The 24,938-nt window shown below is 39.4% G+C and overlaps 1 protein-coding gene across 1 annotated transcript in view; it reads right to left on the minus strand.

Annotated features, from left to right (window-relative positions):
• KDM3A (lysine demethylase 3A) overlaps positions 1 to 24,413 on the minus strand; it is a 27,142-nt gene extending 2,729 nt beyond the window's left edge. The window contains exons 1-26 of the mRNA XM_063457631.1: positions 24,248 to 24,413; positions 23,061 to 23,239; positions 13,946 to 14,101; positions 12,573 to 12,683; positions 11,419 to 11,521; positions 10,029 to 10,153; positions 9,723 to 9,795; positions 9,557 to 9,639; positions 9,118 to 9,243; positions 8,228 to 8,388; positions 7,458 to 7,906; positions 6,872 to 7,073; positions 6,534 to 6,748; positions 6,077 to 6,229; positions 5,874 to 5,972; positions 5,664 to 5,791; positions 5,217 to 5,385; positions 4,702 to 4,871; positions 4,085 to 4,321; positions 3,660 to 3,831; positions 2,392 to 2,482; positions 2,160 to 2,290; positions 1,863 to 1,982; positions 1,628 to 1,767; positions 1,025 to 1,201; positions 180 to 314 (exon numbers count right to left, since the gene is read on the minus strand). Of these exons, the coding sequence (XP_063313701.1) occupies positions 180 to 314; positions 1,025 to 1,201; positions 1,628 to 1,767; positions 1,863 to 1,982; positions 2,160 to 2,290; positions 2,392 to 2,482; positions 3,660 to 3,831; positions 4,085 to 4,321; positions 4,702 to 4,871; positions 5,217 to 5,385; positions 5,664 to 5,791; positions 5,874 to 5,972; positions 6,077 to 6,229; positions 6,534 to 6,748; positions 6,872 to 7,073; positions 7,458 to 7,906; positions 8,228 to 8,388; positions 9,118 to 9,243; positions 9,557 to 9,639; positions 9,723 to 9,795; positions 10,029 to 10,153; positions 11,419 to 11,521; positions 12,573 to 12,683; positions 13,946 to 14,101; positions 23,061 to 23,231 (3,897 nt within the window). The 5' untranslated portion in view covers positions 23,232 to 23,239; positions 24,248 to 24,413. The remainder of the gene's footprint in view (positions 1 to 179; positions 315 to 1,024; positions 1,202 to 1,627; positions 1,768 to 1,862; positions 1,983 to 2,159; positions 2,291 to 2,391; positions 2,483 to 3,659; positions 3,832 to 4,084; positions 4,322 to 4,701; positions 4,872 to 5,216; positions 5,386 to 5,663; positions 5,792 to 5,873; positions 5,973 to 6,076; positions 6,230 to 6,533; positions 6,749 to 6,871; positions 7,074 to 7,457; positions 7,907 to 8,227; positions 8,389 to 9,117; positions 9,244 to 9,556; positions 9,640 to 9,722; positions 9,796 to 10,028; positions 10,154 to 11,418; positions 11,522 to 12,572; positions 12,684 to 13,945; positions 14,102 to 23,060; positions 23,240 to 24,247) is intronic.
• Between the last annotated feature and the right edge of the window lie 525 nt (positions 24,414 to 24,938).

A 24,938-nucleotide genomic window follows, 5' to 3' on the forward strand; every position in this document is an offset into this window, starting at 1 on the left:
CACTTCCACGTCACATTTTTACACCACATCGATGTGACTGCTTGAGTGTCCTATACTGTACCCTACAAAAACTTTGAAACAACTGAGACTTGCATCTGACCTCAAACCTCAAAACTATTCAAGCAGTTAATGCAATATACACCTGCATCTCTAGCTCATTCCCCCCCCCCCCCCCTTACCTGAAGTTTGTCTTCGTGATTTGTATGTGTATGTGAGAGATAGCGGAATTCCTGAGTCAGCCAGAAACAGTGCTTCACGTGCTCTGGGGAAACAAAGTCTTCTGCAACTTTGATGCAACTGTACAGATTATGAACCTGAGAAGAGAGAAAACAAAACAAAATTAGTAATTTAACATATTTTCATACAGGGTTATCACTTATCACTAGACCACTTAAAGGAACACTATAGTCACCTAAATTACTTTAGCTAAATAAAGCAGTTTTAGTGTATAGATCATTCCCCTGCAATTTCACTGCTCAATTCACGGTCATTTAGGAGTTAAATCACTTTGTTTCTGTTTATGCAGCCCTAGTCACACCTCCCCTGGCTATGATTGACAGAGCCTGCATGAAAGAAAAAAAAACGGGTTTCGCAACAGATGTAATTTACCTTAAATAATTGTATCTCAATCTCTAAATTGAACTTTAATCACATACAGGAGGCTCTTGTAGAGTCTAGCAAGCTATTAACATAGCAGGGGATAAGAAAATCTTAATTAAACAGAACTTGCAGTAAAGAAAGCCTAAATAGGGCTCTCTTTACAGGAAGTGTTTATGGAAGACTGTGCAAGCCACATGCAGGGAGGTGTGACTAGGGTTCATAAACAAAGGGATTTAACTCCTAAATGGCAGAAGATTGAGCAGTGAGGCTGCAGGGGCATGTTCTATACACCAAAACTGCTTCATTAAGCTAAAGTTGTTCAGGTGACTATAGTGTCCCTTTAAAGTATTCTTGTCCCCCCCTTATTTATAAACTTAGACAATGCCTGGATGAGTTCCAAACACAGACAGTGTAAAGTCAATACCTGATGGGGAGCTCCAGCTGGTATGAAGACAACATCTCCCAAGAACTGAACGATTGCCCAGCCTTGAACACCATGCTCTTTAAATAGGCGCTTCCTCATGGCATTGTCTAGGTACCAACTCTGATCATGAATGGGATCATGATCAGGAGGGTTTTCATGGCCCTGCTCTTCTGAAACCTGAAGAAGATAGCAAAAATGAACACCTAAAAACTAAGAATGCTCTTGCACGCAGATGCCAAGCTGGAATTAAAAAGACAATTCAGGCCAGAGTTGATCCTGCCCCTTCTTAATGCAAAAACAAATATAGACGGAAAAAATATGCTTCTAGATTTATCCGGTTTTTAAACATAAGGATGGCATTTTATGGTCCAAGTTCAATCACGGTCTATCCCCACCACCAAGTTTAGACTGAACTCCTAAAGAGGCCCATATTAAATGCTTGTGTTTTGATGTACGAATATAAGAACGTTGAAGCATTCACAAAAAAACAAACAAAAAACACGATTTTGGCACTTTATTGATTCTGGGTCTTAATTTATATTACATTTCAGTTCCCCCCCATAATGTAGATCAGACCGCTTGCATATCCTTGGTCATAGGTACCTTTTTCAGGAACTGACGGATTTTCTCTGTGTCTTTAGCAGCATAAATGTGCCACAAGGCTCCAGGTTTCTCCTTTAACTCCACATAGCGCTTGATGGTCAATTCATCTGCATCGCCATCTTGTATGGTCTTGAGCACTTCTATTGCAATACAAGAAACAAAGGATATTAAAAGTTGGTTAATACCTAGCATCTGCAATTCACACACATGCAAAAGTACTCCAGTGTAGGCATACCCTGTTCCTCGTCATTCTGTCCTTTCGGGATTCCCACATACACCATCACATTAGCTGCGTCGGACACATCTAAGTGAAGGTTTGTTGTCCCATATTTACGATCCTCAGGAGTTATTAAGCCTGTTGAAGATAAATCATAAACCGAGGTCAAGAAAAAAGAAAAAAAGAAAAAAAAAGGAAAGAAACAAATGCATTCAAAAGCAATATTAATTTCCTTTTTTTTTTTTTGGAAACAGACTGTATAAAGTACACTCAATTTTCTTTCAAAAATGGGAGCGGTTGTCAGAATGCGCTTACCATAAGCATTGTACATTTTAGGTCCTAAATCAGGCCGTACAAAGTATGTTGGAAGTCTGGAAGCGAGGTTCAGCCGGCCTTCTCTCCTAGTATATTCAGGTAGTGGTATGTTATTCATGAGATCATCAAACCTGTGGAAGGAAAGAGTTTAATTTACAAGAAGTTATATGCACAATTAAATTTTAAGCTAATGTTTTCTGAACATTTAACCATTTTAATTAGAATCACATACCGTGATGGCATCATATCTCTGAAATCTTCACCCGGAGGCCAGTCTTTCAATTTCAGCACCATTGCATCCCCCTCACTGGTTTTAAGGCGAGCTGAACAAAATTTAAAAAAAAAAAAACAAAAAAAAAACACCTTTTACAAATCATCTGTTTCATTGAGAGTGAACTTCAAATACAAGGGAACACTAAGGACCCAAATCATTCCATCTTAATGAATTTTGGGACACACATGCTGCCCCTACAGCCTAGCAGAAACTGGTCAAGTTTTATCAAGAAGAAATAGATTGTGTATTGTGGCATTTGTCATGCATATACAGTATTAGCAGTTCTTCCCAATGGAAAGCATTTGATTGGATAAACGTTTTGATTTCAGCAAGGGTACAGGGGGAGGGTAGGGAGAATTAAACTTCAGCGTGGAGTCTGTTCCAGATTGGGTTACAGATTACTTTAAAAAAAAAAAAAAAAAAAATTGTTTTTTTTAAAAAAAAAAAAAAGGTACTACTAGAATGCCAATATATTAAAGAGACATACTAAGCAAAATAAAAATGGGAAAAAATATAGATAGATACAGGATTTTAAAAGTGTTACAAAAATAAATTAATAAAAAGGAACCCAGTTCTACAAAGTACATGTAAAGGCAGTGCAACTAGTGACAAATTTGTAACTAACTGTAATGGAGTCAGAAATTTATAAAGACATCATTTAAATACGGTCAATAAAAGCAAGTACGATTATAAAAAATATAGGACTTTCCGTGTATCAAATGCTCCTGAGACGCTGAGAGGATACCTGGGATCGACCACCGTTCCATGCATATTCGCTGCTAAATAAAGTCTCCAGAGACTATTCTTTCACCAAGTGCTATGCCAGGGCATTAGTTACATGCAGACATTTAGATATGCCCTGTAACTTCCATAGAAGTGACCATTGATACAGAACCGTAGTACAAACCATCCGCTATGCCAGAGCACATATATAGTTAAGACACAAAACAGGCATACCGTAGGTTCAAGACCAACGCCATAACGGGAGCCACATACATTTACTTGTGTCTACGGTCTAATATCTTTAAGCCATGATAACACCGCAGTGTGACTGTATTCAGCTTAGAGATAGCCGATGTGTGTGCCAAACATCGACAATACATACTGTACAGTACTGAATGAATACTGTAGTTTGTACATTTTTAGCGCTGTAAAGTGAGGTACACCTGTATGTAATGCATGTAAAAAATAAAAAGTAAACATTCGCTGCATTAAATGCTACACACCTGAAATATCTTCAAAGCCATCCCAGAATTCACCAACAGTTGCTCCTGTGATAATGTCATTAGTCCTACAATTCACCAAATCAACTTCTTGGTCACCAAACTCTCTCCTAAAGGATTCTGGCCTCCAGAGGTCAGTGTTCAAATTATGATGCACTCCAGATACCATAACAGGCTTAAGGAAAAAGGATGAAAAAAAATAATAAGTGGATACAAATGCAGAAAGATAAGTCCTGCGCTCACTCCCATCACTGGGCAGCAGCAAAGACAACAGTACACATTAGCCCCAATAGATAGTAAAAACCAATTTGAAAAAAAAAAAAAAAAAAAAGAGAAAAATCTCATTTATGTAAGTGAAATAATGTCAAATGCTGAGAGCAGATGGAGGAAAAAAAACAAAAACCACAAACACATCTATTGTTATTTACCTGACCCTGCTTCCAGCATTCCCTGAACACATTCCAGTTGCTCTTATTGCTGGGATCTTGCAGGCAAAGCAATCTGTTATCACATAGCCAGTAGTGCGGCGTATTGAAACCCATGAGACTTGGCTGGATTGGGAGTACCTGTGGCTTTCTGGCAGCATCACTCACAGGTTTAGATTGTACTAATGAAGCAAAGATGTCATCCAAGAGCTTAGGAGTGCTCTTCTCGCTAGTCTCTTGCTGAAAATAAATTACAGATGTGAGTGAACATAGGCAGTAAGAACTACAATAGGATTGAAAAGTAGACTTTATCAAATTATTGTATACCCAACCTCTATAGCAAAGTTAGCATAACTAACTGGCATATTACACATACTTGGACGACGAAAAAATAAATAAGGGGGGGGGGGGGGGGGGAGAGGTGAGGAGAATTAACAGATATACTAGGTCTTCAAAAATTGTTACAGGTGTTCTTTGGCAACAAACACCAATGGTAAAAAATAGAAAATAAAAATAAAAACACAAATACAAAAGTGACTATAAACAGAAACTCCCAAACTCAACAAATGAGATGTTTAATTGGTACATGACAAAGAATACTGCATTTTGGAGGTACTCACCTTCACACTGGAGGAGTTGAGCAGGTTTCGCAAGAAGCCGGAGTTATTACTACTCATCGGCGTCAGAATGGAGCTACTGAATGACTGTAGAGCAGATACAGGCTTTCCAAATGTGGAAAAGGATGGTAGTGTTTTAGACTCCGTTTTAAATGAGGACGTCAAGGGTTTATCTGTAAATTTAAAAATTAAAATAAAATTAAAAAAAAAAAAAAAAAAAGTGTTGAGTGCATATTTACACAACCTAAAACACACAAACAAAACACTGACGACTTAGCTAAACTTCCACTAATATTACAAGGGCATTGATTCCAAGTAATATACCAATCGAAAGGTGATAGATACATTTTAGTCTGTGTTGGGAGGCAATGTGTTTACTAAATAGTTGTGTAAAGCACTTCTAAAAAATAAATATATAAGTAAAAAATAAATGTGAAAGTAAACCATATTGGCAATATAGTACTGTGGAACCGTAGCTAGCACAGCCTTCTAGCTACCAAAAAATAAACAACCAATACCTTTATTTTCCTTGTTCACTGATCCATGTGGGAGACTGGTCAACCAACTTAATGGCCCCAGAACTGGAGGTGCAGGCGGTTTAATGCAAGCAGGTACAGGCTCTGGTGTAACGCTCTTCTCAGGTTCAGTAATGTTTCCATTTGTGGGTTCAGCTGGTAAGGGAGAGCTCTGTAAAAGGAAAATTCATTGAAATACTGTCATGACACCCATTACTCTTATACTGGCAGACTAAGAGAAGACAGGTTACAGGGCCAGCCTAAGCACACTCAAAATTTAAATCAATAAATAAAAAATAAAATAAAATAAAAAAACATTTACACAAAGATCATAAGAGTGCACACTGTAGGGCTCTACCCTCTATTTTAGAACACCAACCACCATTTGGAATCAATGTGGCCTATTTATAAATATTCCTAAAAATGCATAGAATATCATTAAATAAATACCGGTTTGATCTCTTCCTTGACAACTGGTTTGACTAATGGCTTCTGTAGCTTGCTGGAACACTGACAATTTGACTTGATTCCCCACTTGCCACGGACAGCATGTACAATATCCCCGACATCGTAAAGAGCTGTGAGATAAAGACGGTTATGTGCAACCAAGAAGAAGCATGGGCTTTAAACGCAAATCATAAGGTGGAAAGACAAAATTACCTTTGCCTGGAATAATCTGCGTTGGCATTAAATTGTCCGGTTCATGTAACTGGCCTTTAACACATTTCAACCATGAGAAACCTTCACTGCCATCCTCGTCTAAAAGAAAATAAATAAGGAAAGCGGGTTTTTTTTCCCCCGTTGCCAATTACCAGGTCTTTCACATATGAAATATTGTTCGGTGAGGGTTCTGGATTCATTACCTGTAAGTTGACTCTTGCATTTCATTCGGAAACAATCTACACAGACTCCAAATCCACACTTGGGACAAACCCAGTGGATGTTGAAAATGGTTGTGTCACAAACATCACACATTTCACGGACCCCACGCACTGCTCGCTTCCAAGCTACCTGTTCTAAAAATAAAAACAGAAAGATTCTATAAGATTTTCACAATAAGAAAATCAGGCCGTTAGAATGTGAAAGTTGATAAAAACTAAACAAAGGAAAGTTTTAATATTAAGAGAATTGAAAATCAAGTGGTATGATCCACTGTCACTCTATAAATACTAACCAGTAACTAATAACCCATGTGAATTCATGAGCTTTGACTAATGTATATTGCACAGCCCAAGGACCCAAGACTTACTACAATCCAGAATAGAACTGAAAACATTTTGGACAAAACGGAATGCAAACACAGCATAAGCAACATCTTACTTTGTGGGTCTATAGTTGCCATGACTTCTTTCTCAGAGATGACAAGTTTGCAAAAGTGGTCCCCAATGTTTGCAAGGATGTATTTTGCAGTATCCAAGTCAAGACCCACCACATTGCTCGGTATCGGAAGCCACAGGTTTATTGCATCAATATCAAATTTATTAGGTGTTAAGAAACCTCCTTCTCGTAGTATTCCATGTTTGTTGAAGTGCAGCCTTGAAAGAAAACACACCAGTTATTGTGGCACAGTCTAAAAATCCAGTAGCATACACACAAGTCTACATAATAATGCACAACAGAGTTATCCAGATTTTTTTTTACTGGACTGACTGTCTCACCTTCGGAAGTGGAAGAATCTACAGAACACTGCTGCATCACGCTGCTCCTTGCTTCGCCCAAATCGGTCTAAGCGACATTCTCTGCATTTGTGAAGATGCGGTGCAATGTTATGGCAGGAACCATCCTGAACAAAACAATCACCACTTTGCTGTAATCTTCTCAACTTCTGTGGGTCCAACAACACAGATCTGGGATACGTTACTAGAGAATAAATCAAAATTACAGGATTAGCTACACAAGAGACAGATTCAAAGAGGCCAAGACCTTCTTGTGTGTATACCCTTTATTTTATAGCTCTATACTACCAAGTGTAAATTCTGTTGCACGAGTCCGGCATGGCTCTTGTAGATAAATCACAATAAACTGGAAGAGCTCTCAATAGAATATGGACCATTCAGCATCAATATTTAAGTAGATATTGTGCGGTCCAAACATTTAACATTGGTATATATAATTAGCTGCCATTAACCAAGAATGAAATAATTCAAGTCACAAGTAATATTTCTACATATACTCGTGGCATAAAGAGTTCCAAAACCCTATCAGAAAGTTCAATACCCTGGTAGTTAGCAGATGTATACATACCTCCACCATCAATTTTAGTTGGGCTCCTTGCATATGCCCCTTCCACTTTTGGCTTTGCACTGATAAGTTCCTTGTGGTTTAGCCCTTTAACAACAACCGGTTTCACATCATTTGAAGGTGGCTCCATACTTAAGACTTTTGAAGTGTCCGATGCACCATTTCCTGATGAATCTGATACAGAAAGTGTATTGTTCCCAGGGCACCGCTCCACTGAAAACTCAAAGCCCTTTGGGAACACAGTGGAAGGCTTGGTAAAGGTTTCAAACAGATTCTCAGATTTTATGCCTTTTTTCTGGCCAGACCATGACTGAAAACTTGAACCTGCCACACCAAGGCCACTCTTATTGGCTTGGGACAATGCAGCACTTAGAAACAAGTTATTCTCTTCTTTCTTCACATTCACACCATTAAGCATCAAATTCTCTCCGGGTAAATTTTGATTACATTTACTGCAATCAGAATGAAGAGGGGAAAACAGTTAGTAACTTATCTATATCGATTAAAACATGGTAATTTATTCAACTTGTGCCCCAACTCAAATTCTACATATTGTGGTGCACTTACTGCCTTTATCCTAAAAAGGGTAAAAATGTCCCAACATGTTCTACAGCCAACATCAAAACATGTGGCCATTACTATAACCGGTTCATAAAAGCCGCATTTCGTCTACAAGCTGTACATGTGCAGAGGCCCTTGGAACATTATTTATCAACTATCCGGCACATAATCATTTTATATCACACTGAATGCAAGACTAATGAAAGACTTACACTTGAGGAGTTTCAGCACCAAAGCTTGGCGGGGAATTTGCCTGGGGAGGAGTAGCCCGTGATGTCACGTTATGGCTGGTAGGAGTGGTGGCAGTGCAGCCCAGTAATGCTTCTCCAAGACCCATTGGGACTGACTGCTTGGGGAAAAGACTGGACCCCATCTGCAATAAATTAAATTTAATTATTCATTAGGAAAAAAAAAAAATTAAGCCAAAAATGAATAACTAAAAAGAGGAGGGAATGCTGCAGATGCCAAACAATAAGGGAAGCATATTGAAGAGAAGATATTCCATAAGAGTATAGCACACAAACATTGGGTAATATTGGCGCAAACCTGGATAAAGTGGAAACCACTTATGAGGATTTTATCGTTACCTTATTTACTATTTGGCGTCCTATGTTTCAGGGTAATTATTGTGCTTAGTGTAACCCAAAGTGTTTATAGATTATTAGAAAAAAATCAGTTAAATTGCCTTTGTATCAAACATTTACATCAAAGCATTCCCTTGGCTCTTTCCAAAACTATGGAATAGGATTTCCACTTTCAGTATATACACCAATAATTAATTTAGAAAACACGACCAGAGTAGCCAACAGATTAAACACTATGCCTAAATAAAGAATATAAACTTATACCCTACGCATTATAGATGCCACACACTCGTTGCAAAACTTACAGGCAGAAGTTGGATTTTTTTATTTATTTTTACCTTTCTACAGCAAGTAGTTTTATAGAAGAGGAAGTGGCACTTTTTTTAAACAAGCACTAAATGAAAAAACGAATTATACATTAACAAATATGTCTCTTATTTGACTATAAACATGTACACAGTGCTATCTCCAGAAGGATAAAAAAAAAATTCAAGCAAACAAACCACTGTTTTACTTACTATTGACGTATTTGGTTTTCGTATTAAGCTTGCTAGAGTCCCTGACGATTTTGGATTGTCAACCACCACTAGTGTTTTCCCATCATCTCTTGAATAGGTGAGGAAGTTTGTTTTTTGAGAATTATCCTTTGTGATATCAAAAAATATTTATAAAATCATTACAAAGTTACAATAGTGATCCAATAAAACAAACAAAAAAAAGTGACATCTGCCCCAACACCACAAACTACTGCAGTATCCGCAAACAACCTCTGAAATCCAATGAAGCTCTCCAATATCACAGAAACAAGATAACATATCCCAAGTATAACAAAAACAAACAAAAAAAAACAGTGTGTGTTTAACATTTTGACAATTAAAAGAAAATTGCAATAGATTAAGTTTGAAAACCTAAAGAACCACAAGGCAAAACATTGCAATTTTTGGGGTTCAACCGTACCTCTTCCACTCGAACTTGCTTAGCTACTGGTTCTGTATTTTCTGGGAGAACTCTTTTTTGAGGTTGAGTTTTTCTGGCCTTTACTGAAAAATAAAAATAAAAACAGTTGAGCTATAACAAAACAAAACAAAACCCCCTACAACTAGCCTATAAACCCATACCTTACCATTTTTATCACAGTAGTTATGTACCAGTTCAACATGTATCAGTGCTGGGTCAATAATTCTTAAAGATGGAAGCTAAAAATTGAATAAAAAGGATTGCATATTATAAATTCAAAAGACGAAATATATTTAAATTCATTGGCTGAACATCGGGACATAAAACAACTTTGACACTTTGCCTTCTTAAATTAAGACTTGGTGATCCAGGTCTTAAAACTTACAGATGAGCCAATAGGTAGGTAAAGTGGCACAAAAAATTACAATTAAACAAAAGGAAAAGAAACACAAACAGAACACAAAATATTTACCTGTTCGCATTTAATCTCCAAGGTCCGTGTATTAGTGCTGGCATTAAGTACAACTGCTGAAAACCACTGCATACTGGGATCCATGCTATAAACCTTTATGGACGTTCCAACTAAATTTTTTGCACCTTTAAGGCAAAAATAAAATTAAGAATTACCAAAAATAACTTCCTGTCAGCACACTAAAATGGTATAAAGCATAAAATAGAATTGAGAACTATGAAACTACACGGTGTGAAAAGTGTGTGTCATGCAGCTTTCTCCTCTGTATTTTAATCAAATCTCCAAAATGTAAATGGTTAACTATGACCAAGCAGTTAAAAGAAAATAAATGATACAAGTTTTACTTCCACGGTTAATTATTTTTTAAAGTCTGAATTTGCGAATCCAACCTTCTAAAATACTCGTCTTGCCTGTTACAACAAGTATTTATCTCTATGACATTCATCTGAGGTTTAAAAATCACACATCAAGCAAATCTAAAGTAATGCAACCTCTTGGTCTTGATCCCACACACAGTGCAATATTTGGAACTCGTGCAAGCTCAAGCCTTATACTATATATGTAGACATACCCCAGGACCTCTCTCTTTAGGAGGTTCAATTCCTATTGGAGTTTACAATTATCTATACTAGTTTTCCTTACTAGAATTACAGAACCATATGCATGTACATACAACTCACAAGTAGACTATTTTGTCATGAAGTCAACCACAGTGCTCCAACTCCCCAAAAAAGATTTAAAAATTATCTCTAGCAGTTACAATATGCAGTGAAGAATGTGTACATCATACCATAACCCATAGAAAATGACTTCCAACTTGCTGTAGTGGTTATAGGGCTAATTATGCATATATCTTCTACCCATTTGTTTTTTTTATGAGATGGTAGTGAAAATTCATACTTCTGCCAAGTTGGGACAATATTTATTGGTTGAGAGCATCACAAGAGATACCTCAGACCATGAATGTTCAACTTGAATAGTTGGCATGATTTCAAGGATTAACTTTACCATAATAGCTCAGAAAAGTACCATGAGTGCTTGAGAGACAGGTGTCAAACCAAACCATTCTTAAAATACTAGACAGAGTCATGCAATTCCTGGCACCTTAGTAGCACTTGAAGTGTTCCTTTAAACAAAAAAGACTTGCCAGTATTTCATAATTTAAATTGTTGTGCCTTGCTTGATTAGTTATGGAGATTAATGTAGCATTATTCATCATTAATATTGCACGCTTTCTAAATTTTACTGGTCAGTTATCCTCTCAGAAGACAATGGATTCTTTAGTTTATTTAAAAAATATAAATTTTGTTCAAGTCAATGCAACATATAAAAATGGTCATATAACAAACTATCTATAAATACAAAAACATTCACGGTGTATAGGGATTACCTTGCAATATACGGCTTTCATCCACATTCTTTCTTATCAGTTCCTGAAATTCTTTATGAAAACTCCGATTTGCCTGCATGAACTCCTTAAGAGTCTCTCGATCCTATTAGAGAACAGCAGAAAATATAACAATTCTTAACAAGACCCCTTTTGTTTTTCAAACCAAGTTATCCTCTCAAGCTACAACCAACATTTATGATACTTTATGTCAGCCGGGGCTTAAAATGTAAACAGCCAGGCCTTAAACGTGACTAGATCTAGAGCAGGGGTAGACAACCTTTTAGTAGTACTGTGCCACATTGAGATTTTAAAGTCTGTTTGCTTGCCGGCACTATTTTTTTTTTTTTATTGAGTTGTTTATGTTGCCGTATTCTCCCCATGTTATTTGTGGGTGCTGCACTTGCTTTGTAGCATTGTATTTGTGCCTATTAGATTGTATAGAATATGTTCATGAGTAGTTTGTGGCACTGTGTACGATACATATGAACGTGGGGTGTGTATGGGGGCTGCTTGTGGAATTGTTCTATTATTTGCATAAGTGGGAGGATTATTCTGCAGCTCTATGTTTATCTTTCAGTGAGGGTGATTTCCCTGGGTCTCAGTAGGGATGAGGCTAGCCAGGTACAGGTGAAGGGCAGGAGCTGCAATAGCTGCTGCGGGTTGCTTTACTCCAGTGGAGTGTTTCGTTCAGCAGTGCTGGGATATAGTGATCTGAGATCACTTTCTCCAAATGCTGCAATGCGTAAATTGAGGATTGCCCTTCACCATCTGCAATCACCACTCGGTATGCACTAAGGACTCCTGATAGGCCGTCCCTGTTTGGCTATGGTTGCTTGAGTGCCATACAAAGGCACCCCAAATGCCATGCATGGCACACGTGCCATAGGTTGCTGACCCCTGCCCTAGAGAGCAAGTCTGGAGGGTCCATTGCACGCTCATCAATTGCTAGTGGCAAATGGAAACTTTGAGCTCTGATGTAAGCTGTCCTCATTCATCAACAGGGCTAGTTAGTAGGCAGCCATCTGGTTTTCTTTGATGACCCTTAGTCAGCCACCTGAGCTCTAGATGGTCACCAGACAACAAAAGTTTAAATTAAGTGCTGCATTCACCACATAAAATACTACATACTTGCAATTAAAGATAAAGACTCTTACCCGCACAGGCATCACAAGGTTATTATCCAGGAACAGCTTGGTTTTATCCCCCAAGAACTGTAGACATGTGATTGAATCCATAGGTATTTTGCTCACCAAACCTTTATAGGTCTGTTTAAAAAATAAAAAAGACAATACATAAACAAAATACTTTCGGCAACCAATTCTTTGCTTAATTGCAGAGTGTTATTTACTGCCCTTCTCTGACTCAGTTATTAGTGAGGATAGTGGTTCAATACACAGAAGATGCCAGGAGAAAATGTTGGTCAGAATATTTAAAGGAATTTTTTTTATTTATTTATTACTGGCATTTATAAAGCGCCAACATAGTGCTGTACAATTGGGAAAGACAACACAATAAGAACAGACCGATACAACAGGTAGAGTACCCTGCCCATGAGCTTACAATCTAAAGGTTAAAAAGGGAGATGAGACAAGAGGTAGCAGTGAGAGTTAATAGCATAACTGCAGCAGCTGATAACATGTGATGATAATAGGGAAGTGAAGAGCATGCTATATAGTTAGAAGGAAGCAGGGTGGGCAGAGCAGAGTAAAATTAAAGGGCCTTGTTGCAAGGATGGCCAATTATTTGGGGGTAAGAAAGAGAGATAAAAGTTACTTAAAAGGAAATTTACAGCTGGGAGGAGGAATGGAGCAGGCTAGCCATTTGTTTTAAACAAGTAAATATTTGCCAACCAAAATTCTAACAGCCACATTATTAATAACTTTATCCAAGTACTAAACTATATGTAACAATGGTAGCTACAAGTTACCATGGTCCAGGACAGGAAACAGTCGCAGTGAATGGATATTTTTATTAGCATTTATAATGGGCCAACAAATTACAAGATGCTCTTTATACTGCAGTCAAAAGGTTCTCAAACAGAATTATCATCAACTAGCCGATGACTGACCACAAACCCACAACAGTAACCGTCTAGCAGATAAGTGGGACTAATAGTTTCTCCCCCCCCCCCCCCCCTCTATAAAAGCACACTGACAGATGCCTGCCATAGTCTAACCTTCCCAAGCATACAGATAGATGTAAGTTCCAACTATGTAGCTGGTGCAACATTTGTTCAAATGTAGACAAATCAAATAGTAAAATATAAAATCACATTAAATAGTGCTGTGGAAGCATGCATGAAAACAATCAAAATAAAAAATAAGGCTCTGTGCCCTAGTGACAGTTATTTTGAGATGTACAAAGCTTCTGAATGTTCAATTGGACTAACAACAGAACAGCCAATGTACCACGGGGAATGATTACGCAACAATCAACTCTTACAGCTAGAGACACATTCATACACGCCAGAAAAAAAGAAAAGTAATAGCTAAAGTAGAGATAAACAAATAAAACAAAGTATATTTACCATTGCAGGGCACTGAACAGATATACGTGGGTTACTGGGGCATATCCGATCAGCCACTCCCAAGCTGTGCTCAACCAAAAACATCTGAACCTTGTTTCCGTAAAGCTTTATCCATTGTCTCTTCTCCCAAGGTTCATCTTCAAACTCCACACAAATCTGAAAAATAAAAGAGCAACAAAATGGGTCTTGCTGCAGCATCTCTGGACACTGTGAGATCAGTGGGGAGGATCTCTGCCAATACAAATTTTACTCAAAGAAGCATAGTGGCTCTACCTTGCTATTCTGTACCAACTGAATGCTGCTCTATGAGAAGTATTCAGCATCATAACATGAAAGCCTTCACCAGAAAGTGGTATACTGAATGATTAATGGCAACATTTGTCACTATGCACAAACCCCACTACATTGATATGCCGTGTTATGGTGCTGTGAATACATCTTTAAATGATGTAAAATAAAAGGCTACTACTATTTTCCAGGGCCAAGATCCAGGGCTGCAATCTCAGAGGTCAGCATCCAAGCTTGCATCACTCGCAATCTCCTCCATTCCATGGCAACCAATTGCAATTAGGCATGAGTGGACAAATGATGCACTACGTACTCTAATCTAACACTGCTATCAGGAGGGGGGAGCACCTTTAGTGGCAGCTAGGAATACAGCCTAGGTGTATTTAACCATGCAAAGTAAACATTGCCATTTCTACAAATCAAGATTAAAAATTAAAAGGGGCAATGCACACAGACCACTTTTTTGTGATCAAGTGTTCTGGGTGACTTGTGGTTCTTCATGTTCGTTCTTTCACAGGCTGAGAGTGTTAGCGGATGCGCTCAGCCAGAGAACGAGCTGACAGAACTAAATTAATTATCCAAAGAGATGTACTAGAAGGATATTACTAAAGCAGAGTCCGATTGTCCACTTTAGCCACACTGTGAAGACCAGAATTCAACATGGGTGCTCAGGTGGACCTAGATAGATTTCACGTTGTCCAAAAACACTTTGAGGTAATCATGGAGACGTCTGATCCCATGATTACTAAAGCAGGCAGTAGATTTAGGATTCTTAGAGTACTCCTTTAGCATATACTTCACATAATAAGCGAAGCAATATCCAGCTACCACATGGATATTTTAAGGGCACTTTAAATTTTAGGCATGTATAAAATACTGATAACACTCCTACACAAGATGTGCACCAGTGGGTCTCTGAACCAGTTAAGTCCAGCACTAGGACTGGCAGAGCATAACCACCAGTTATAAACCATATAAAAAGGGAAAATGATAATATTGAATACATAGAGACCCAATATCTAATGCGATAAAACTAGTTGTAGTTAATGGTGTGTGTACACATACAGGAACAAAATCTGAAACTAAGTATTTACAGTGTAAGTTTAATATAACTAGTTTCATGCTTTGTTCCTGTATGTGTCCATACACCATTAACTACAACTAGTTTTATAGCACTAGATATTGGGGAGATTCAATATGATAATTTTTCACAGTACAGGCGCTCTTTCTTTGTTTTTGTTTTTTTAAATCTAGGAGTCAACATGCAGTTTTTAACAGGGAAAACAGCACACCCACAGAAAAATTAGGAAACACCAGGCCTACCATGTTACCTCTAATATGAGCAAACTTTCATTTTAAATTATCAGAGGAGGTTTAATATGCTCCGATATTTATTTATAAAATATTTTACCAGGAAAAATACATTGAGATTTCTCTCGTTTTCAATATGTCCTGAGTCCACAAATCATTGCATTGTTACAATTAGGGTACAATAAAATACAAAAGCAATATTAATACACAGTATACACAAAACATAACATAGAGCAGGTAGGAAATATATAATCAACCATGACAGGTGCATTCTGTTTTGAGGTACCGTATATACTCGAGTATAAGCCGACCCGAATATAAGCCGAGGCCCCTAATTTTATCCCAAAAAACTGGGAAAACTTATTGACTCGAGTATAAGACTAGGGTGGGAAATGCAGCAGCTACTGGTAAATTTCTAAATAAAATTAGATCCTAAAAAAAAATATATTAATTGAATATTTATTTACAGTGTGTGTATAATGAATGCAGTGTGTGCGTATGTGTGTGTATGAGTGCAGCGTGTGTGTATGAGTGCAGCGTGTGTGTATGAGTGCAGCGTGTGTGTATGAGTGCAGCGTGTGTGTATGAGTGCAGCGTGTGTGTATGAGTGCAGCGTGTGTGTATGAGTGCAGCGTGTGTGTATGCATGAATATGAATGCAGTGTGTGAATGCAGTGTGTGCAGGGCCGGTGCAAGGATATTTGCCGCCGTAGGCAAAAAACATTTTGCCGCCCCCTCCCCCCCCCATATGTCCTGACTTCCCCTCCTCCTCCCTCAGTGGTCCTTACCTCCCCCCCCCCCCAGTGTTCCTTCACCCCCCCCCCCCAGTGGTCCTGACTCACCCCTCCCCTAGTGGTCCTTACCCTCCCCTCCCCTAGTGGTCCTTATCCCACCCCCTCCCTCTCATAGTGGTCCTTATCCCCCTTCTCCCTCCCATAGTGTTCCTTATCCCCCCCATCCCTCCCATAGTGGTCCTTATACCCCCCTCCCTCCCATAGTGGTCCTTATACCCCCCTCCCTCCCATAGTGGTCCTTATCCCCCCCCTCCCTCCCATAGTGGTCCTTATCCCCCCCCTCCCTCCCATAGTGGTCCTTATCCCACCCCTCCCTCCCATAGTGGTCCTTATCCCACCCCCTCCCATAGTGGTCCTTATCCCCCCCCTCCCTCCCATAGTGGTCCTTATCCCCCCCCTCCCTCCCATAGTGGTCCTTATCCCCCCCTCCCTCCCATAGTGGTCCTTAACCCACCCCCACAGTGGTCCTTATACCCCCCCCCTCCCATAGTGGTCCTTATACCCCTTTTTTGTTTGTTATTATTAATTTTTATTTTATTATTATTATTTTTTTATTATTTCTTATTTAATTTATTTTTTTTTTTTCGTCCCCCCTCCCTGCTTGATATATGGCAGGGAGGGGGGCTCTCCTTCCTGGTGGTCCAGTGGCAGTTCAGTGGGGGGGAGAGGGGGGCTGGCAGAGCTGTACTTACCTGTTCTGCAGCTCCTGTCAGCTCTTTCCTCCTCTGCGCCGTCCGTTCTGCTCTTCTGTCAGCTTACACTGTAAGTCTCGCGAGAGCCGCGGCTCTCGCGAGATTTACACTGGGAGCTGACCGAGGTGCTGACCGGACGGCGCAGAGGAGGAGAGAGCTGACAGGAGCTGCAGAACAGGTAAGTACAGCTCTGCCAGCCCCCCTCTCCCCCCAGTCTGTATTATGGCAATGCAAATTGCCATAATACAGACCTTGACTCGAGTATAAGCCGAGTTGGGGTTTTTCAGCCCAAAAAATGGGCTGAAAAACTCGGCTTATACTCGAGTATATACGGTACGTAGAGAGGGATCTCTTAAAGGACTTTAGGCTTAGGGAAGATTTTAAATTGTGCGGGAGGTCGTTCCACAATTGCGGTGCTCTGTAGGAGAAGGAGGATCGGGCTGCTTTCTTTTTGTATTGAGGTAGACTACCGTAAAGTGTTGGTACTGTATTCCAGCGACAGCCAGTTTAGTTCTATTAGCATGTCACAATGGTGGGTCCTGTAATTACATTGTAGCACAAATCAGCAGAACGAGTTATACAATGTGTTGAGTTTATTAATGTGGGATTGCGGTGCAGATGCAGATACTACATCCCCATAATCAATGATTGGTATCAGCATTTGCTGTACAATCTTTTCCTTTACTGTAGGGCTTAGGCAGGATTTGTTTCTGTACAGGACACCTAGGTTTGGATAAAGTTTAGATGCAAGCTTTTCTATGTGCAGGCCAAAAGATAGATTGGGGTCCAACATCATACCCAAGTATTTGAAAGAGTGGACTGCGGTCAGTGTGCTATTTAAATTTGTTTTGATGGATAGGTGGGAATTGTGTAATTTAGGTACTGTTCCAATGGTTATGGTTATAGTTCTAGAGGATATGGATATAGAGCAAACCCTACACATTAAAGCTGGTCTTTCTAGGTGGACAATAGGGATTATATACGAACATATGAAACAGGAAGACAATACTTCTGTGTGACCAACAGCAGAAGATCAGACAAAAAAAAGCAACAGTGCAATTCACATTCCAGGCACCAAAACTGTTAAATATGCACCTGTCAGCTCACAAATATTCATCCAGATTTTGTTGGTTTTGGGGGAGGGGGATATTGTCCTTACTCCAGAGACATTCAGGAGTGACTACATTAAATGTTTTTTTTCTCAAGACTAAAAGGAAAACTTTCAACTGTTATTCCACTATCCTTGCAAAGAAAGAGATTACAATTAAGGAGTTGGGTGCTTTGTGGATCCCAATTGATGTATTATTCACTGTTTAAGGTCTGTCCTGCTGCACATAGGATCAATCTTCACTTAAGCAAATCACGTGGTTTGCGTCTCAAAATGCTTTGGGAAACCATTTTACATCAAGCGTTAGGAGTTTGCCAGAGCTAGATGAAGAATACATATATTTTCAGACATTACACCGCTCTGCCTTGCCATGTATGAAAGCATCCCTTTAAAATAGACAATTTCTCAGTGTTCATTTGTCAAGTGTGTTGTAATTTCCACAACACAATTGCTTCTCCACACCCCAATCTACTCAAGCACACAGCTGCCAGATTAATCCTCTTAGATACTTTCCTTTAGAAGTACAAAGGCTTTTTACAACACTCATTTTATAGCGTGCAATTATACAGGTGGGGACAGTGGGGACATACAGTGACAGTCCTCAAAAGGGACAATGAGGGGGAAAAAAAAGAAGGAAAAAAAAAAAAAACCACAGCTGTCCCTGTGATAAGATGTGTGAAATGGCTCGAAATTGGTTTTCAACTACATAATGTTAACCCCTACATTAACATAAAATAGTGTTGTGTATGTATCTATACACATGCTGGCTGTTTATCAATCGACCTGTATGACAAGTCTAACGTCAGCTCCTCTGGCTCAGCCATCCAATCAGAACAAAGCTGAAAGTGAAAGAAAGGCATTGTTTGGCTGAACTGCCCCCTGGAGGGAGGAGTATATTACTGTACATGTGCAATGTTTCAATGAATCATTATTACTTAACAAGCAAGAAAGATGCCTAACTACACGAATAAAAACATTTAATTTTTGCTCTGACTTTTCCCACCACATACATCTTGCTTAAAGGAAATGTGTCATCAGGAGAAATCCATACATATTGAAAGTTACAGAAGTATGTCCAGCAAAGTATATTTTCAAGTCACCAAAACATTGGGTTTTAAGCAAAAATAAATAAAACCAGCTGTTGAATGAGATGAAAATGACAGACATTTGCCTGGCTATGATAGGATTATTCCACACAAAAAAAAAAAAACACGTACTGGAAACAAGTGTGTCAATGATATGAACCCTAAGCTAACACGCAAAGCATAGAGCCACTTCCTAGACAAAATCCAAGCAATAGACATACATGTGTTGCGCTCTCTCTTAAACAAATCGATTTGCCTGATGAATCGATTCATCCACCATTAAAACCCACTTTCAATTGGTTTGTAGACTGGTCAGTTTAAAAATGAATCGAAAGAGGGTTCTATGCCAGACTAATTGATTCTCCCTCAAAACAATGTATATACAAGGAAGAGTTCAACAAATGCACCTTTCTAGCAACCAACTGCTTAGCAACCAGTTAGGGTGTTAACCCAAACATTTCTATATATTTCTATATATATTTGCTCATATTTTCTCGTGTAATGTACAGAAAACAAAAGGTCTGCTGTGCATTACCTACCCTGAAAGTGATGTAGTCAAATGTTGGATATGCCATCAAGATGAACTGCCCCTTTACACTGGAGACTGTCAGCCAAAATACAAATAGCTAAAGACCCCAATACACTGCAGTGACCAAGCAAGCTGGATATTAAAGCTAGGGTCACACTACAGATGTATTAAAGGATGTGGAAAAACCAAACACCACAAACATGGGGAGGGAGGGCTGCCAACTGTGACTCGCACTTTACATTGCTCTGGGATTTAAATTTCTCTAAGTGGATAAGAAAGCAGCATGATCTCTTCAAACTGCAGAATTACCTCTGGCAAGCGGATACGCACCATTATTTGGTGACTGAAATCATTGTGCTATAGGTTGCAAGGACACAGTCATCGTGTATGTGGTCACAAAGCCATACTTCCCCTGCAATCTATAAAAATGTATCCGCCTGCAGCTGCTTTTAAACATTCACAAAACCGTAAACTTAAAGCTGCATTTTCCAGATTGAAAATTCACACACATTTACATTTTTAAACCACAGATCTGCAAAACATCTTTAAAAATGACAAAGCGTAGGATTATACAAAACAATCAAAAAATTTAAATATGCTGTTATGAAGTGAATCATTCACGTGTTCTTTAAAGTCACACCCGTCCATAGCATGACTCACAGGGCCTGCAAAGGCCAGACAACCCCCTCTCCTTATATGTACTGAAGAAGTCACTACAAATTCACCAGCTCTAAGTTTACACTAGATAAGCACCCTCCCCCCTCTTTGTCAAGGCAGACTGCACGTACACAGGAGGAGAGAGAAAAACAGCAAGTTCCAAAGGCAGCTGGGGGATGGGGGAGTAAGGGAACGGCTTGGCACACGGCTCGAAACAGAACATTTACAGGAAAACACTGGGACTACTTCTAAAACAACCAAGTGTCCCCACTCATCCCAAAAGACAAAAACTAAAAAACACAGCAAAAAGGGAACGGAGGACAATCCTATACACATTCAATTATCAAACAGATGGAGGAAAAGAACAAATAAACAAAACACACAGCACTACTCTAAAGTCAAGAAATTGTTTCTTTTTAATATAAATACACATGCATTGACTCACCAGCTTAATATTCAGTTAAGCACTAGTTTCTAGCAAAAATATATGCAAATTATAGAAAAGTAAAGGGCCAGTGGCTTGATAAGCAGTACATTCCTGATTTTTCCTAACCGATTCCTTCTAGCAAAGAGCAACTTATACAAGTAAAGCTGCTTGTGGAAGAGGTGGCAGTAATCGACATACCTAGAGAATTATTGGTTGTATTGAAAAATAAAATAATGCTGTAATATTAAAGTTTGGCCTAATAGTGCTCTAATATCCGTTTACTATTACAATGAAAAACAATAAAATGGCACGGTCGAATCAGTCCTGTTCGATAAGCCATCTAATGAGCATTGGTATGCTTAATTTGTTATTCAAAATGTAATGTTTATCTGTACACACTTCAAAACAATTCACAGAAAATTACATTTTCACCAAACATCCCAGTTGGAGAGCTGCAACTCTAGCGAAATGGTGTAAAATCCTACCTATCGAGGACAATTTTCAAAAAAGCAAAATGTTAAAATAATTTCTTTGACTAGTGCTTCAGCATGTCAAGAACACTTCTAAGTGGCACCTGAAAGGTACTGATGGTGTAGAGAGCCAAGAAGTACCTCAAGTTCTGAAATATCAACTTTAAACACATGGACTTTATGTCAGATAATGTGATCAAGTCTTTGAGGTGTACTATGATTCACTTCCATAGCCACAAAACCATGCAAGACCACCCCATTAGGTATTGAACCCAAGATGTTGCCATTAAGTATCTTGACCAAACAAATGGTTTATGGTTCCTCCATTGTTGACATTAGCAAGGGGAAACCAGGACAGGATGTAAAAAGCCATTAAACTAGTCTCACTGAAATGTATACATTTATTTATACAGGAAGTGCATAGTTTTTCAGACTGAGAGATAACCATTAATAATTTGTAGTGCTACAAAAACCATAATGGTATCAACAACTTCAAAAATATATATTGGGCTGACCGCCACAAAAATATTTTAACCCATATTGTGGCAGATGAACAGGTTTTGTAATCAATCTATGCAAGAAGAACTCAAATGGTTGCTTCCAGTTCAGACAAGATGGGGTTAGTCTCTAAGCCTGTTTATACGGTTCATATCCAGATTGCCAACACATACAGTGACAGCCATTTGGGTCCTGCCAGCCATTCACCGTAACGCACGTCAAATCAAAATCTCAGGCTGAAATTAGACTACTCTGTACTAATCCTAAAATTTTGTAAAAAAAAAAAAAGTAATTTTGAACTGCTGATGGCAGAGGCATGGAGGCTCATATCCATCTCAGAAAAAAAAAAAAAAAAAAAAAGAAACATTGAGTAGACAATTGCAATAAAAATATTTATACATTTAACACATTGAACAGCAAAGAGTGTCTTAAAATAGAAAATGGAATGTTTAAAATGTCCACCAACCCCATTAAGGCATTGTGGTACTAAGTCAAAACAGAAGCATATCCTTAGCGGAAAACAAAAATGTCGACAAGGAAGGCCAGTTTACTAAACAGCTAAAAAAAATAAAACATACTGAAAGCAACAACCCAACATCCATCCTTACAAACGCATAGAACCACTTATGTTAAACATGGTTCATAACAAGGGTTAAATGCATGAACCAACTCCAGTAGCCAAGCAGTATATATGGATTATATAAACGATATGCAGCAGAAAAGGTCTTAGACATCTGCATTCATTGGTCAATATCCTGCAGCCACACCCACTCCAGTTTTATGAATGAGATGCAGCCATGAGCACTAGTGACACTGGCAGCTCTCAAACCAAAACATGCCGTCACAAAGGGGGGGAGGAGCTAAGATGTCAACTATGGGATCATTGTAAATAGTAGTTTCTGATGACGGACTCATACCTGTATATGCAAACCATGCTTCTGATCAACATGTGACGCTTACCTCAAGCAGCCGTATACATGTCAAATGAGAAATCACAAAGACTACCCCCGAAAGATTAAACAGATGCATGCAGATCTCACGAGTTAACAGCCAAGACAAGCAAGCTTGCCAGCACGTAGTAAAAGGATTATAAGGTTCTATTAATTGGACCATAGAAGAGTTAAACTACAGATCAAAGCAAACATTTGCTTGTGGTAAAGTTACTTGATGGTCATCATCACAACACCTTACCATCATGAAGCCCAACACCAACATGTCCTTAAACCAAATAAAGGCTATAGTGGCCGAGATCCTTACCTTCAAGTCATGGTGGAAAATATCTTTATGAGAAGCAGCTCGGACTATTCCACTTTTCCATGGCCACGTTGAGACCTTGTCGGTATCCAACACCACGTCCGTGCCCAACACTCCAGTAAACCTCTGGCCCACTAGAACGTGCAAGTTATCTTGGGGCGTAAGCACCATCATCTTTGCACCTGACACAAAAATAAACAAAATCAGAGGTTTTAACAAAAATGTTATTGAACGAAACGCTAACATAAGTTGCAATGCATCCGATGCACTTAACGGAGTTTCTCTTGACACACAAGTCATACAGAGATAATAATTACTATTGGTTGCAGCCTTTATAGATAAAGTCCCAAACATAACACGTTTGGTGTTTATACATTTAGATTTCTTTCTTAACCACTGCTTCGCACGCCATCTTTACCAAAGAAGACCCCAAAACTGGAGGGTGACTGCTTGAATATTGAGTAGACAAGAGGTCACACATCTTAATATTGCATAGGGGATAATATATACATATTCTCACGGGCTATCTAGCTAAGCACTTTGTATAAAAGAGCTTAAAAGGCTGGATCTCAGCTTACGGGCAGGGCTCTCTCTACCTGCGTATATTGTACAGCGCTGCGGAATCTGTTGGCGCTTTATAAATAAATATGCGTGCACACGTATATAGTAATGAAGTTTTGTGTGTGTATATATATATATATATATATATATATATATATATATAATTATTATTTTGATTAAACACATAGCCCTGCATTCTGATAGTGTTAATGCAGTGTAATAGTGAATGCATAGTGTCTCTTGATTTATTATAAGTTAAAGTTATTATCTAACTATAAAGAAAGGAAGAAGAAGAATTCCTCCACACCCAGCACTGTGTTTATTAGGTTTAATACAGATATTATCAGCTCTGGCAGACCTCACACATTACACAGAATGTCCCAGTCTGACAAACAATATTCTACACAGAATACAGTATGTGTGACCCCTCAGCCAGCCAGAGCCCCCAAATATCTCCCCCTATAATAACAATAATAATGATGGATATAATGACAGGCCATGCTCCCAGTGTGACAAACAATATTCTACACAGAATACAGTGTGTGACCCCCTCAGCCAGCCAGAGCCCCCCAATATCTGTCCCTATAATAATAATAATGCCAGTGCCAGCCGTGCTCCCCGTGACTGACCGTGTGATGGCGGATGCCGTGCTCCGTGCACTCAGCTCATGCAGTGTATTCTCTATCCCGGGCCCCTCACACGGTGTCCGCTCTCCGCCCGCACCGAGCTCGCTGGAAGACACTACACAACGCAGCCCAGGCGGACAAACAGTGCACGCGAACACTCCGAGCCACGCCCCCTCGCTAGCGAGCCATTGGCTGCTCCGCTGCAGAAGGCGGAGAAGCTGGGCCGCGATTGGCGCGCCGCCTTGTCACTCAACGTCTCCCCGGTCACTCCCACCAACCGCCTCTACTGTAAGTTAAAGAGATATTTTTTTTCTCCCCTTGACTTCAGGGAGGGATCCAAGTGACGGCGTCTCGTCAGGTTCACGTCCGCGTATCCATCCGCCGCAATGGAACTCTGAGCACGTCGGCCATTGGGCGGCACGTAACCGGAGAAAATAATCCCTGCTCCCGCTTTGTGTTTTAGCCTTGTTACCGGGGGTATAAATACTCAGCGTTCGCCTATATGGCTAAGTTGAGGTGGGAAAAAATGTCTCGAGTTTCCCTGCTAGGGTTAGCCGCAGCGGTCATACTAGTGGAGAAAATAGTTCCGGTCGGCGGAAGGTTAAAACCATGTGCTCTGACTTGGTATACGTGCAGCTGAGAGCGTCCGCAGCGGGTAGAGCGAGCAACGTGGGGGGTGGGGTAGGAAGGCAGC

The sequence above is a fragment of the Pelobates fuscus genome, chromosome 6, assembly GCF_036172605.1.
Source record: "Pelobates fuscus isolate aPelFus1 chromosome 6, aPelFus1.pri, whole genome shotgun sequence".
Classification (NCBI taxonomy): domain Eukaryota; kingdom Metazoa; phylum Chordata; class Amphibia; order Anura; family Pelobatidae; genus Pelobates; species Pelobates fuscus.